At 53.7% G+C, this 15,869-nt stretch overlaps 1 protein-coding gene across 1 annotated transcript in view; it reads left to right on the top strand.

Annotated features, from left to right (window-relative positions):
* LOC143975743 (coagulation factor XI-like) overlaps positions 1–15,869 on the top strand; it is a 65,403-nt gene that overhangs the window by 35,163 nt on the left and 14,371 nt on the right. The window contains exon 8 of the mRNA XM_077478245.1: positions 4,481–4,581. Within this exon, the coding sequence (XP_077334371.1) occupies positions 4,481–4,581 (101 nt within the window). The remainder of the gene's footprint in view (positions 1–4,480; positions 4,582–15,869) is intronic.

Raw genomic sequence — 15,869 nt, 5'->3', positions numbered from 1 at the left:
CTGGGTGTAGATCAATGTGAGGATAGGGAAGATGCTGGGTGTGGACCAATGTGAGGATAGGGAAGATGCTGGGTGTAGACCAATATGAGGATAGGGAAGATGCTGGGTGTAGATCAATGTCAGGATAGGGAAGATGCTGGGTGTAGACCAATGTGAGGATAGGGAAGATGCTTGGTGTGGACCAATGTGAGGATAGGGAAGATGCTGGGTGTAGATCAATGTGAGGATAGGGAAGATGCTGGGTGTAGATCAATGTGAGGTTAGGGAAGATGCTGGGTGTGGACCAATGTGAGGCTAGGGAAGATGCTGGGTGTAGACCAATGTCAGGATAGGGAAGATGCTTGGTGTGGACCAATGTGAGGATAGGGAAGATGCTGGGTGTGGACCAATGTCAGGATAGGGAAGATGCTTGGTGTGGACCAATGTGAGGATAGGGGGGATATTGGGTGTGGATCAATGTCAGGATAGGGAAGATGCTGGGTGTAGACCAATGTGAGGATAGGGAAGATGCTGGGTGTGGACCAATGTGAGAATAGGGAAGATGCTGGGTGTAGATCAATGTGAGGATAGGGGGGATATAGGGTGTGGATCAATGTGAGGATAGGGAAGATGCTTGGTGTGGACCAATGTGAGGATAGGGAAGATGCTCGGTGTGGATCAATGTGAGGATAGGGAAGATGCTTGGTGTGGACCAATGTGAGGATAGGGAAGATGCTGGGTGTGGACCAATGTGAGGATAGGGAAGATGCTGGGTGTAGAACAATGTGAGGATAGGGAAGATGCTGGGTGTGGACCAATGTGAGGATAGGGAAGATGCTGGGTGTAGAACAATGTGAGGATAGGGAAGATGCTGGGTGTGGACCAATGTCAGGATAGGGAAGATGCTGGGTGTAGATCAATGTCAGGATAGGGAAGATGCTGGGTGTAGAACAATGTGAGGATAAGGAAGATGCTGGGTGTAGAACAATGTGAGGATAGGGAAGATGCTGGGTGTGGACCAATGTGAGGATAGGGAAGATGCTGGGTGTAGATCAATGTGAGGATAGGGAAGATGCTGGGTGTAGAACAATGTGAGGATAGGGAAGATGCTTGGTGTGGACCAATGTGAGGATAGGGAAGATGCTGGGTGTAGATCAATGTGAGGATAGGGAAGATGCTGGGTGTGGACCAATGTGAGGATAGGGAAGATGCTGGGTGTGGACCAATGTGAGGATTGGGAAGATGCTGGGTGTAGAACAATGTGAGGATAGGGAAGATGCTGGGTGTGGACCAATGTGAGGATTGGGAAGATGCTGGGTGTGGACCAATGTGAGGATAGGGAAGATGCTTGGTGTAGATCAATGTGAGGATAGGGAAGATGCTTGGTGTAGATCAATGTGAGGATAGGGAAGATGCTGGGTGTAGAACAATGTGAGGATAGGCAAGATGCTGGGTGTAGAACAATGTGAGGATAGGGAAGATGCTGGGTGTAGAACAATGTGAGGATAGGGAAGATGCTTGGTGTGGACCAATGTGAGGAAAGGGAAGATGCTGGGTGTAGATCAATGTGAGGATAGGGAGGATATTGGGTGTGGACCAATGTGAGGATAGGGAGGATATTGGGTGTGGATCAATGTCAGGATAGTTCTTCACTCATCTTGGTGCAGATTGGGACATGGATGAACTCAGGTTAGGCCAGCGTAGGTTCTGCCCACATGAGGGGTGTGACCGCCACCGACTGACATGAAGGACGGTTACAGAGTCTTAGCCCTTGTACACACGGGTCGGAGATTCCGACAACAAAATCCATTGGATTTTGTCCGACTGATTTTGTCTGAAACTGGTGTTGCATACACACGGTCGGACAAAGTTGTCGGAAAATCCCATCGTTCGTAATTTGTTGTTTGGATATTCGGACGGAAACAGTCAGATGAAGCCCCACACACGGTTGGATTATCCGACAACACGGTCCTATCTGACTTTTTCTGTCGGAATCTCCGACCGTGTGTACAAGGGCTTAGAATGGTACTTCTGGGTGATAGAGCCACCTTTACTACTGGTGACTCTTTAGTATCATACCAAAGCCAAATGGTGACATTCATGTTGGGTTGGAGCTCAATGAGCATCTACAATAGAGATGTGCACAAAGGAAATTTTGTTTTAGGTTCGTTCATTAAGTTAATCATTTTATTTCATCATTTTCGTTACGTTGTCACAATTAGTTTTATATATTCGGATTCGTTTTATATGTTCGTTATTTTCAAATCCATTCGAAATTATTTGAATTCAAAAATGAATTTGAAAATATAGAGTATAAAATAAAATAGAATAAAATAATAGAATGGAGAATACTAGAACAGAATAAAATAGAACAAGTAGAGCCGTATAGGGAGGGAATGCCGAGGTTCCTTACTCTATGGTCTGTTCCCGCTTCTTTCATGTCCCATGGATGTCCGTGTCAAGGGTGAGTCTCCTCCAGATATGGCCCTCAGCGTGCGCCCAAGAAGGAGGGGAGCTATACCTCCTAATACCCATATTGAGAAGGTGTCCTGGGGGCAAGATAGTTGGGTAGACTACAAACCGACTGCAGTACAGTGGGTAAAAGGGATGGCCGGCAACTAAAGACAGAGCTCTCCCATTCTACACAACGCATTGCCTCTTGATGGAGGAGTCACAAAAAATTGAGGCGATTGTTGGAAGAACCTCTTTTTAACATATGACCTGTCCTGGTGGGAGGGGTCTTTGTCCTGGTTGGGAGGGGTCTTTGTCCTGGTGGGAGGGGTCTTTGTCCTGGTTGGGAGGGGTCTTTGCCCTGGTGGGAGGGGTCTTTGTCTTGGTGGGAGGGGTCTTTGCCCTGGTGGGAGGGGTCTTTGCCCTGGTTGGGAGGGGTCTTTGCCCTGGTTGGGAGGGGTCTTTGCCCTGGTGGGTGGGGTCTTTGTCTTGGTGGGAGGGGTCTTTGCCCTGGTGGGAGGGGTCTTTGCCCTGGTTGGGAGGGGTCTTTGTCCTGGTGGTAGGGGTCTTTGTCCTGGTGGGAGGGGTCTTTGCCCTGGTTGGGAGGGGTCTTTGTCCAGGTGGTAGGGGGTCTTTGCCCTGGTGGGAGGGGTCTTTGTCCTGGTGGAAGGGGTCTTTGTCCTGGATGGGAGGGGTCTTTGCCCTGGTGGAAGGGGTCTTTGTCCTGGTGGGAGGGGTCTTTGCCCTGGTTGGGAGGGGTCTTTGTCCAGGTGGTAGGGGGTCTTTGCCCTGGTGGGAGGGGTCTTTGTCCTGGTGGAAGGGGTCTTTGTCCTGGTGGAAGGGGTCTTTGTCCTGGTTGGGAGGGGTCTTTGTCCTGGTGGAAGGGGTCTTTGTCCTGGTGGTAGGGGTCTTTGTCCTGGTGGGAGGGGTCTTTGTCCTGGTTGGGAGGGGTCTTTGCCCTGGTTGGGAGGGGTCTTTGTCCTGGTGGAAGGGGTCTTTGTCCTGGTTGGGAGGGGTCTTTGCCCTGGTGGGAGGGGTCTTTGTCCTGGTTGGGAGGGGTCTTTGCCCTGGTTGGGAGGGGTCTTTGTCCTGGTGGAAGGGGTCTTTGTCCTGGTGGTAGGGGTCTTTGTCCTGGTGGGAGGGGTCTTTGTCCTGGTTGGGAGGGGTCTTTGCCCTGGTTGGGAGGGGTCTTTGTCCTGGTGGAAGGGGTCTTTGTCCTGGTTGGGAGGGGTCTTTGCCCTGGTGGGAGGGGTCTTTGTCCTGGTGGGAGGGGTCTCTATCTCTCATATGCTGTCCAGGAAGGCGACTGGGAAAACGAATCAATGGCACAGTCACAAGGATAGCAGCAGACACCTGAAGGACATCATGCTTTAGGAGGAGGTTCTGCAGAGGACATGAAGGTCTTGGATGAGTTTCATAGTGGAGCTCTAAGGCGGGAGTGCTGACCTCCTCATCTTCCTGCTGCCCAGATCTCCTTATTCCATCATCCCAATGGCAGCGTCTATAGTGTCTATAGTGTATATCAGTCCTGAGCTCCTCCGATAAACGTTCTGTTGAAGCTCATCCTGATAAATGAACTATGAGCAGAAATAATCCGTACAGGACTTCCTTGCCCACAATTTGCCCAATACAGATGCAGTCAGCCAGCCTCACTGCCAGGAACGGTTGGCTGGTCTTGATTTTTAGTCATGTGATTTTGGGTTCCCATCCTCGGGTTTCTCATCTAATGGCCTTATTCTAAAGAGTAGTTCCAATTCTTAATCCACAGCAACCAAGTTGAATCATCTCATGGTCCTCAGACAGTTGCTGCCGTTAAAATAGAATGCAAAAAAAAAAAAATCACATTCAAAATAAGGTTGAGACCAACTTCTGCCCGCCTTGCCCCCCTCACCCCATATACTGTATATCACCCACTACTGAGTTTAGATGAAGGGGTCCTCCAGCAGCTGTGGCCTATCCCTCCTTGACGATCCCGTGCTCTTCATGGAGCCATCAGGCCTCGATGGGGAGGTTGTCTGCTAGCTGCTGACAATGTTTACATCTCTTCTAGGTTCTACTGCTTCCTCCAGACTGGTGGTCAACCCAACAATATTATCCACCTTCCCAACAGCACCTCCGGCTTCTCCAAGCCTCTCTCCGGTATTTACAGAGGTGAGTTATGGCCCATGAGGTAGGTAAGGTGAGAAGTCTTACACTGACGTATGGGAGGCAATGTCTAGTAGGTAAGAGGGTGGTCTGGAGGTACACAGAGGTTAGGTGGGGTGTACAGTCACTGAATATTCACATGTGATATTGTGAGCGGAACACCGAGGACCACGAAAATGTAGCTGCTTGTCTCTTACGATTGTAGCAAGGTCCCAGGCCTCCTTCAGTCTAATGAGAACCTCCAGGGCCAGAGATAGCCATCCTTCTGTATATGGTGGGTTGTGAGGCACGGTGGGTGCAATGCAAGTAGATTCATTGGGCACCAGACACTTCTTGAATGCAAAATAGATTTTATTTCTCTTAACAGAACTTTGGGAGAGAGGGTTAGAGCTAGGACACCCTTAGGTAGTTGCAAGATTAATTGGCAGACTCCGAGACTTCAGTAAGGGGACAGCCATTCAGGGAAAGGCATCCAGCAAGACACCACGTCTACATGTGTAAGAATGCTGTCTCCTGTGGAAACAGTCTTTAACAGTTTCTAACCCAAAGTATAACGGTTCCTTTCACTTCTTGTAGTTCTTCAACCCACTGAGCTCCCGGTCTCTCTCTCACTAGACCGGCTGATCACTGTCACTGAATCCCGTGAGCTCCTCCAATCTTCACTGAGTATCTTCCTCAAGTGTCACCTCCGCTTCTCTGCTGGGTCCCTGGCTTGGCACTCCAGATACTTCTCAAGTGTCACCTCACTGGTCTGCTGGGTCCCTGGCTTGGCACACAAGGCTGCTCTGCAAGGGTCACCTCTGCTGGTTGGGTCCCTGGCTTGGCACACAAGGCTGCTCCGCAAGGGTCACCTCCGCTGGTTGGGTCCCTGGCTTGGCACACAAGGCTGCTCTGCAAGCGTCACCTCCACTGGTTGGGTCCCTGGCTTGGCACACAAGGCTGCTCTGCAAGGGTCACCTCCACTGGTTGGATCCCTGGCTTGGCACACAAGGCTGCTCCGCAAGGGTCACCTCCGCTGGTTGGGTCCCTGGCTTGGCACACAAGGCTGCTCTGCAAGGGTCACCTCCACTGGTTGGGTCCCTGGCTTGGCACACAAGGCTGCTCTGCAAGGGTCACCTCCACTGGTTGGGTCCCTGGCTTGGCACACAAGGCTGCTCTGCAAGGGTCACCTCCACTGGTTGGGTCCCTGGCTTTGCACACAAGGCTGCTCTGCAAGGGTCATCTCCGCTGGTTGGGTCCCTGGCTTGGCACACAAGGCTGCTCTGCAAGGGTCACCTCCACTGGTTGGGTCCCTGGCTTGGCACACAAGGCTGCTCTGCAAGGGTCACCTCCGCTGGTTGGGTCCCTGGCTTGGCACACAAGGTTGCTCCGCAAGGGTCACCTCCACTGGTTGGGTCCCTGGCTTGGCACACAAGGTTGCTCTGCAAGGGTCACCTCCGCTGGTTGTGTCCCTGGCTTGGCACACAAGGCTGCTCTGCAAGGGTCACCTCCGCTGGTTGGGTCCCGGGCTTGGCACACAAGGCTGCTCTGCAAGGGTCACCTCCGCTGGTTGGGTCCCTGGCTTGGCACACAAGGTTGCTCCGCAAGGGTCACCTCCACTGGTTGGGTCCCTGGCTTGGCACACAAGGTTGCTCTGCAAGGGTCACCTCCACTGGTTGGGTCCCGGGCTTGGCACACAAGGCTGCTCCACAAGGGTCACCTCCGCTGGTTGGGTCCCGGGCTTGGCACACAAGGCTGCTCCGCAAGCGTCACCTCCGCTGGTTGGGTCCCTGGCTTGACACACAAGGCTGCTCCGCAAGCGTCACCTCCGCTGGTTGGGTCCCTGGCTTGACACACAAGGCTGCTCTGCAAGGGTCACCTCCACTGGTTGGGTCCCGGGCTTGGCACACAAGGTTGCTCCGCAAGGGTCACCTCCACTGGTTGGGTCCCGGGCTTTGCACACAAGGTTGCTCTGCAAGGGTCACCTCCGCTGGTTGTGTCCCTGGCTTGGCACACAAGGCTGCTCCGCAAGGGTCACCTCCACTGGTTGGGTCCCGGGCTTGGCACACAAGGCTGCTCCGCAAGGGTCACCTCCGCTGGTTGGGTCCCGGGCTTGGCACACAAGGCTGCTCCGCAAGCGTCACCTCCGCTGGTTGGGTCCCTGGCTTGACACACAAGGCTGCTCCGCAAGCGTCACCTCCGCTGGTTGGGTCCCTGGCTTGACACACAAGGCTGCTCCGCAAGGGTCACCTCCGCTGGTTGGGTCCCGGGCTTGGCACACAAGGTTGCTCCGCAAGGGTCACCTCCACTGGTTGGGTCCCGGGCTTTGCACACAAGGTTGCTCTGCAAGGGTCACCTCCGCTGGTTGTGTCCCTGGCTTGGCACACAAGGCTGCTCCGCAAGGGTCACCTCCACTGGTTGGGTCCCGGGCTTGGCACACAAGGCTGCTCCACAAGCGTCACCTCCGCTGGTTGGGTCCCTGGCTTGACACACAAGGCTGCTCCGCAAGGGTCACTTCCACTGGTTGGGTCCCTGGCTTGGCACACAAGGTTGCTCTGCAAGGGTCACCTCCGCTGGTTGGGTCCCTGGCTTGGCACACAAGGCTGCTCCGCAAGGGTCACCTCCGCTGGTTGGGTCCCTGGCTTGGAACACAAGGCTGCTCCGCAAGGGTCACCTCCGCTGGTTGGGTCCCTAGCTTGCCACACAAGGCTGCTCCGCAAGGGTCACCTCCGCTGGTTGGGTCCCTAGCTTGGCACACAAGGCTGCTCCGCAAGCGTCACCTCCGGTGGTTGGGTCCCTGGCTTGGCATACAAGGCTGCTCCGCAAGCGTCACCTCCGGTGGTTGGGTCCCTGGCTTGGCATACAAGGCTGCTCCGCAAGGGTCACCTCCGCTGGTTGGGTCCCTAGCTTGGCACACAAGGCTGCTCTGCAAGGGTCACCTCCGCTGGTTGGGTCCCTGGCTTGGCACACAAGGTTGCTCTGCAAGCGTCACCTCCGCTGGTTGGGTCCCTGGCTTGGCACACAAGGCTGCTCTGCAAGGGTCACCTCCACTGGTTGGGTCCCTGGCTTGGCACACAAGGCTGCTCTGCAAGGGTCACCTCCGCTGGTTGGGTCCCTGGCTTGGCACACAAGGCTGCTCTGCAAGGGTCACCTCCGCTGGTTGGGTCCCTGGCTTGGCACACAAGGTTGCTCTGCAAGCATCACCTCCGCTGGTTGGGTCCCTGGCTTGGCACACAAGGCTGCTCCGCAAGGGTCACCTCCGCTGGTTGGGTCCCTGGCTTGGCACACAAGGCTGCTCCGCAAGGGTCACCTCCGCTGGTTGGGTCCCTGGCTTGGCACACAAGGCTGCTCCGCAAGGGTCACCTCCGCTGGTTGGGTCCCTAGCTTGGCACACAAGGCTGCTCCGCAAGGGTCACCTCCGCTGGTTGGGTCCCTAGCTTGGCACACAAGGCTGCTCCGCAAGGGTCACCTCCGCTGGTTGGGTCCCTGGCTTGGCATACAAGGCTGCTCCGCAAGAGTCACCTCCGCTGGTTGGGTCCCTAGCTTGGCACACAAGGCTGCTCTGCAAGGGTCACCTCCGCTGGTTGGGTCCCTGGCTTGGCACACAAGGTTGCTCTGCAAGCGTCACCTCCACTGGTTGGGTCCCTGGCTTGGCACACAAGGCTGCTCTGCAAGGGTCACCTCCGCTGGTTGGGTCCCTAGCTTGGCACACAAGGCTGCTCTGCAAGGGTCACCTCCGCTGGTTGGGTCCCTGGCTTGGCACACAAGGTTGCTCTGCAAGCGTCACCTCCGCTGGTTGGGTCCCTGGCTTGGCACACAAGGCTGCTCTGCAAGGGTCACCTCCGCTGGTTGGGTCCCTGGCTTGGCACACAAGGTTGCTCTGCAAGGGTCACCTCCACTGGTTGGGTCCCTGGCTTGGCACACAAGGCTGCTCTGCAAGGGTCACCTCCACTGGTTGGGTCCCTGGCTTGGCACACAAGGCTGCTCTGCAAGGGTCACCTCCGCTGGTTGGGTCCCTGGCTTGGCACACAAGGCTGCTCTGCAAGGGTCACCTCCGCTGGTTGGGTCCCTGGCTTGGCACACAAGGCTGCTCCGCAAGGGTCACCTCCGCTGGTTGGGTCCCTGGCTTGGCACACAAGGTTGCTCCGCAAGCGTCACCTCCGCTGGTTGGGTCCCTGGCTTGGCACACAAGGCTGCTCTGCAAGGGTCACCTCCGCTGGTTGGGTCCCTAGCTTGGCACACAAGGCTGCTCCGCAAGGGTCACCTCCGCTGGTTGGGTCCCTGGCTTGGCATACAAGGCTGCTCCGCAAGCGTCACCTCCGGTGGTTGGGTCCCTGGCTTGGCATACAAGGCTGCTCCGCAAGGGTCACCTCCGCTGGTTGGGTCCCTAGCTTGGCACACAAGGCTGCTCTGCAAGGGTCACCTCCGCTGGTTGGGTCCCTGGCTTGGCACACAAGGTTGCTCTGCAAGCGTCACCTCCACTGGTTGGGTCCCTGGCTTGGCACACAAGGCTGCTCTGCAAGGGTCACCTCCGCTGGTTGGGTCCCTAGCTTGGCACACAAGGCTGCTCTGCAAGGGTCACCTCCGCTGGTTGGGTCCCTGGCTTGGCACACAAGGCTGCTCTGCAAGGGTCACCTCCACTGGTTGGGTCCCTGGCTTGGCACACAAGGCTGCTCTGCAAGGGTCACCTCCACTGGTTGGGTCCCTGGCTTGGCACACAAGGCTGCTCTGCAAGGGTCACCTCCGCTGGTTGGGTCCCTGGCTTGGCACACAAGGCTGCTCTGCAAGGGTCACCTCCGCTGGTTGGGTCCCTGGCTTGGCACACAAGGCTGCTCTGCAAGCGTCACCTCCGCTGGTTGGGTCCCTGGCTTGGCACACAAGGCTGCTCTGCAAGGGTCTCCACCGCTGGTTGGGTCCCTGGCTTGGCACACAAGGCTGCTCTGCAAGGGTCACCTCCGCTGGTTGGGTCCCTGGCTTGGCACACAAGGCTGCTCTGCAAGGGTCACCTCCGCTGGTTGGGTCCCTGGCTTGGCACACAAGGCTGCTCTGCAAGGGTCACCTCCGCTGGTTGGGTCCCTGGCTTGGCACACAAGGCTGCTCTGCAAGCGTCACCTCCGCTGGTTGGGTCCCTGGCTTGGCACACAAGGCTGCTCTGCAAGGGTCTCCACCGCTGGTTGGGTCCCTGGCTTGGCACACAAGGTTGCTCTGCAAGGGTCTCCACCGCTGGTTGGGTCCCTGGCTTGATACTTGCTGAAGTTTCCCTATTCTTCATCTTCCCCGGTTGGTGAGAATCCGGTATTTGCTTCAGTTCCTCCCTGTGGTCCCTGGTAATAAGGTGGACGGTCCCTTAGTGGTGACAGCTTCTCCTCTACCTCCGACCACATCAACTTCTCCGGCCGGCAGAATCGTCACTTCTGATTGGACTGCAAGCCGCAATCCCAACCCTGCGCTGCTCTCTTACTTCTGGATAGGCCCTCAGACAGCCTGGCAGCCAGATGTACCCGGGATAGGCCCAAACTCTGGTCTAGCAGCCTGGGCAATACAACAAATGTCCACCCAGACAGCCGTCCAGGTGGCACAGAACACCAATCACCTGACTCCACCCAAATATATAGGTGCTCCCAGCAGGCCAAGGGGTTCAAGAAAACCCCCGCCCATTGGCTGAGATACCCCATATACCCATAATCTGACATTGCATTGCCCTTCTCATATCTAATGCCACCAGACACACGGCCACCAAGAGAAAAGTGCAACCATGCCAGACTTAGGGAGAAATCAAATGACCCCTAACAATTAGCCAAGGTAGCTTATTCCTGGCAGAGAAAACTCTGCCAAAACTCCAGGGTGCTACACCACAAATGTGCGGCTTCAGTGGAGAATTCTCAAATATTTCCTCTCCTTGAGAAACTATTGAAAGTGTTTGGAGGATTCTGTTTTGGGTCAGTCTTGGTCTACATCAGTGATTCTCAACCAGGGTTCCTCCAGAGGTTGTAGGGGTCCCTCCAGAGGTTGTAGGGGTTCCTCCAGAGGTTGTAGGGGTTCCTCCAGAGGGTGTAGGGGTTCCTCCAGAGGTTGTAGGGGTTCCTCCAGAGGGTGTAGGGGTTCCTCCAGAGGTTGTAGGGGTTCCTCCAGAGGTTGTAGGGGTCCCTCCAGAGGTTGTAGGGGTCCCTCCAGAGGTTGTAGGGGTTCCTCCAGAGGTTGTAGGGGTTCCTCCAGAGGTTGTAGGGGTCCCTCCAGAGGTTGTAGGGGTCCCTCCAGAGGTTGTAGGGGTCCCTCCAGAGGTTGTAGGGGTTCCTTCAGCATTGGGTAATTTCTGCCTCTTGGATAAGTTCCCACTGACACCATTGATCTTTTTAGCTCCCCATAAGGAGGTAATTCTTCCCACCGACCATCACACTAATGTATCACGAGTTGTAGAAGACTCTCAAGATACAGAGCCTTGAAAAAGTTTTCATACCCCTTGAAATTTTACACATTTTGTCACATTACAACTAAAAACGTAAATGTGTAGATAAAGTGTCACATAATTGTGAAGTGGAAGGAAAATGATAAATGATACAAATAAAAGTGTGGGGGAGGGGCATTTGTATGGCGTCCCCTTTACTCTGATACCCCTAACTAAAATCTAGTGGAACCAATTGCCTTCAGAAGTCACCTAATTAGTAAATAGAGTCCACCTGTGTGTCATTTATTCTCAGTATAAATACAGCTGTTCTGTGAAGCCCTCAGAGGTTTGTTAGAGAACCTGAGTGAACAAACAGCATCATGAAGGCCAAGGAACACACCAGACAGGTCAGGGATGAAGTTGTGGAGAAGTATAAAGCAGGGTTGGGTTATAATAAAATCTCCCAAGCTTTGACCATCTCACGGAGCTCTGTTCAATCCATCATCGGAAAATGGAAAGAGTATGGGTACAACCGCAAACCTACCAAGACACGGCCGTCCACCTAAACTGACCGGGCCGGGCAAGGAGAGCATTCATCAGAGAAGAGCCAAGAGGTCCATGGTAACTCTGGAGGAGCTGCAGAGATCCACAGCTCAGGGGGGAGAATCTGTCCACAGGACAACTATTAGTCGTCTCTCCACAAATCTGCCCTTTATGGAAGAGTGACAAGAAGAAAGACATTGGAGAAAGAAAGTCATAAGAAGTCCTGTTTGTAGTTTGTGAGAAGCCATGTGGGGGAGGGGGCAGCAAACATGTGGAAGAAGGTGATCTGGTCAGATGAGACCAAAATTCTACTTTATGGCCTAAAAGCAAAACGCTATGTGTGGGGGAAACTAACACTGCCCATCCCCCGAACACACCATCCCCACCGTGAGACATGGTGGTGGCAGCATCATGTGGTGGGGATGGTTTTCTTCAGCAGGGACAGGGAAGCTGGTCAGAGTTGATGGGAAGATGGATGGAGACAAATACAGGACAATCTTAGAAGAAAACCTGTTAGAGTCGGCAGAAGACTTGAGACCGGGGCGGAGGTTCCCCTTCCAGCAGGACAACGACCCGAAACATCCAGCCAGAGCTACAATGGAATGGTTTACATCAAAGCATATTCATGTGTTAGAATGGCCCAGTCACAGTCCAGACCTAAATCCCATTGAGAATCTGTGGCCAGACTTGAAAATTGCTGATCACAGACGCTCTCCATCCAATCTGACAGAGCTTGAGATATTTTACAAAGAAGAAGAATGGGCAGAAATGTCCTCTCTAGATGTGCAAAGCTGGTAGAGACACCCCCAAAAAGACTTGTAGAGAAAGGGGGTTCTACAAAGTACTGACTCCGGGGGGCGCCATACAAATGCCCCTCCCCCACACTTTTCACATATTTATTTGTATCATTTATCATTTTCCTTCCACTTCACAATTATGTGACACTTTATCTACACATTTACGTTTTTAGTTGTAACGTGACAAAATGTGTAAAATTTCAAGGGGTATGAAAACTTTTTCAAGGCATTGTATCTTGAGAGTCTTCTACACCCGGTATCCTCCCTATCCTGACATTCCATACACTAAGCCTCCCCCTCATACTGACATTGGTCCACACCCAGCATCCTTTTTATCCTGACTATTGGTCTAGACCAGTGATGGAGAACCTCGGCACTCCAGATGTTTTGGAACTACATTTCCCATGATGCTCATTCACTCTGCAGTGTAGAGGAGCATCATGGGAAATGTAGTTCCAAAACATCTGGGGTGCCGAGATTCGTCATCCCTGGTCTACACCCAGCTTCCTCCCTATCCCAACATTGTCTACACCCAGCTTCCTCCCTATCCCAACATTGCCTACACCCAGCTTCCTCCCTATCCCAACATTGCCAACACCCAGCTTCCTCCCTATCCCAACATTGGTTTACACCCAGCTTCCTCCCTATCCCAACATTGGTTTACACCCAGCTTCCTCCCTATCCCAACATTGTCTACACCCAGCTTCCTCCCTATCCCAACATTGCCTACACCCAGCTTCCTCCCTATCCCAACATTGCCTACACCCAGCTTCCTCCCTATCCCAACATTGGTTTACACCCAGCTTCCTCCCTATCCCAACATTGTCTACACCCAGCTTCCTCCCTATCCCAACATTGCCTACACCCAGCTTCCTCCCTATCCCAACATTGCCAACACCCAGCTTCCTCCCTATCCCAACATTGCCTACACCCAGCTTCCTCCCTATCCCAACATTGCCAACACCCAGCTTCCTCCCTATCCCAACATTGCCTACACCCAGCTTCCTCCCTATCCCAACATTGCCTACACCCAGCTTCCTCCCTATCCCAACATTGGTTTACACCCAGCTTCCTCCCTATCCCACCATTCGTTTACACCCAGCTTCCTCCTTATCCCAACATTGCCAACACCCAGCTTCCTCCCTATCCCAACATTGCCAACACCCAGCTTCCTCCCTATCCCAACATTGCCTACACCCAGCTTCCTCCCTATCCCAACATTGCATACACCCAGCTTCCTCCCTATCCCAACATTGGTTTACACCCAGCTTCCTCCCTATCCCAACATTGCATACACCCAGCTTCCTCCCTATCCCAACATTGGTTTACACCCAGCTTCCTCCCTATCCCAACATTGCATACACCCAGCTTCCTCCCTATCCCAACATTGGTTTACACCCAGCTTCCTCCCTATCCCAACATTGGTTTACACCCAGCTTCCTCCCTATCCCAACATTGCCAACACCTAGCTTCCTCCCTATCCCAACATTGGTTTACACCCAGCTTCCTCCCTATCCCAACATTGGTTTACACCCAGCTTCCTCCCTATCCCAACATTGGTTTACACCCAGCTTCCTCCCTATCCCAACATTGCCAACACCCAGCTTCCTCCCTATCCCAACATTGGTTTACACCCAGCTTCCTCCCTATCCCAACATTGGTTTACACCCAGCTTCCTCCCTATCCCAACATTGCATACACCCAGCTTCCTCCCTATCCCAACATTGGTTTACACCCAGCTTCCTCCCTATCCCAACATTGCCAACACCCAGCATCCTCCCTATCCCAACATTGCCAACACCCAGCTTCCTCCCTATCCCAACATTGTCTACACCCAGCTTCCTCCCTATCCCAACATTGCCAACACCCAGCTTCCTCCCTATCCCAACATTGTCTACACCCAGCTTCCTCCCTATCCCAACATTGTCTACACCCAGCTTCCTCCCTATCCCAACATTGCCAACACCCAGCTTCCTCCCTATCCCAACATTGCCAACACCCAGCTTCCTCCCTATCCCAACATTGTCTACACCCAGCTTCCTCCCTATCCCAACATTGCCAACACCCAGCTTCCTCCCTATCCCAACATTGTCTACACCCAGCTTCCTCCCTATCCCAACATTGCCAACACCCAGCTTCCTCCCTATCCCAACATTGGTTTACACCCAGCTTCCTCCCTATCCCAACATTGGTTTACACCCAGCTTCCTCCCTATCCCAACATTGGTTTACACCCAGCTTCCTCCCTATCCCAACATTGCCAACACCCAGCTTCCTCCCTATCCCAACATTGGTTTACACCCAGCTTCCTCCCTATCCCAACATTGGTTTACACCCAGCTTCCTCCCTATCCCAACATTGCATACACCCAGCTTCCTCCCTATCCCAACATTGGTTTACACCCAGCTTCCTCCCTATCCCAACATTGCCAACACCCAGCATCCTCCCTATCCCAACATTGCCAACACCCAGCTTCCTCCCTATCCCAACATTGTCTACACCCAGCTTCCTCCCTATCCCAACATTGGTTTACACCCAGCTTCCTCCCTATCCCAACATTGGTTTACACCCAGCTTCCTCCCTATCCCAACATTGTCTACACCCAGCTTCCTCCCTATCCCAACATTGCCTACACCCAGCTTCCTCCCTATCCCAACATTGCCTACACCCAGCTTCCTCCCTATCCCAACATTGGTTTACACCCAGCTTCCTCCCTATCCCAACATTGTCTACACCCAGCTTCCTCCCTATCCCAACATTGCCTACACCCAGCTTCCTCCCTATCCCAACATTGCCAACACCCAGCTTCCTCCCTATCCCAACATTGCCTACACCCAGCTTCCTCCCTATCCCAACATTGCCAACACCCAGCTTCCTCCCTATCCCAACATTGCCTACACCCAGCTTCCTCCCTATCCCAACATTGCCTACACCCAGCTTCCTCCCTATCCCAACATTGGTTTACACCCAGCTTCCTCCCTATCCCACCATTCGTTTACACCCAGCTTCCTCCTTATCCCAACATTGCCAACACCCAGCTTCCTCCCTATCCCAACATTGCCAACACCCAGCTTCCTCCCTATCCCAACATTGCCTACACCCAGCTTCCTCCCTATCCCAACATTGCATACACCCAGCTTCCTCCCTATCCCAACATTGGTTTACACCCAGCTTCCTCCCTATCCCAACATTGCATACACCCAGCTTCCTCCCTATCCCAACATTGGTTTACACCCAGCTTCCTCCCTATCCCAACATTGCATACACCCAGCTTCCTCCCTATCCCAACATTGGTTTACACCCAGCTTCCTCCCTATCCCAACATTGGTTTACACCCAGCTTCCTCCCTATCCCAACATTGCCAACACCCAGCTTCCTCCCTATCCCAACATTGGTTTACACCCAGCTTCCTCCCTATCCCAACATTGGTTTACACCCAGCTTCCTCCCTATCCCAACATTGGTTTACACCCAGCTTCCTCCCTATCCCAACATTGCCAACACCCAGCTTCCTCCCTATCCCAACATTGGTTTACACCCAGCTTCCTCCCTATCCCAACATTGGTTTACACCCAGCTTCCTCCCTATCCCA

Source organism: Lithobates pipiens, unplaced genomic scaffold (assembly GCF_037356315.1).
Source record: "Lithobates pipiens isolate NorthernLeopardFrog02 unplaced genomic scaffold, aLitPip1_a1.2 Scaffold_13, whole genome shotgun sequence".
NCBI classification, from domain to species: domain Eukaryota; kingdom Metazoa; phylum Chordata; class Amphibia; order Anura; family Ranidae; genus Lithobates; species Lithobates pipiens.
The sequence above is the reverse complement of the archived record's forward strand: the minus strand, read 5'-3'. Positions and strand labels throughout refer to the sequence as shown.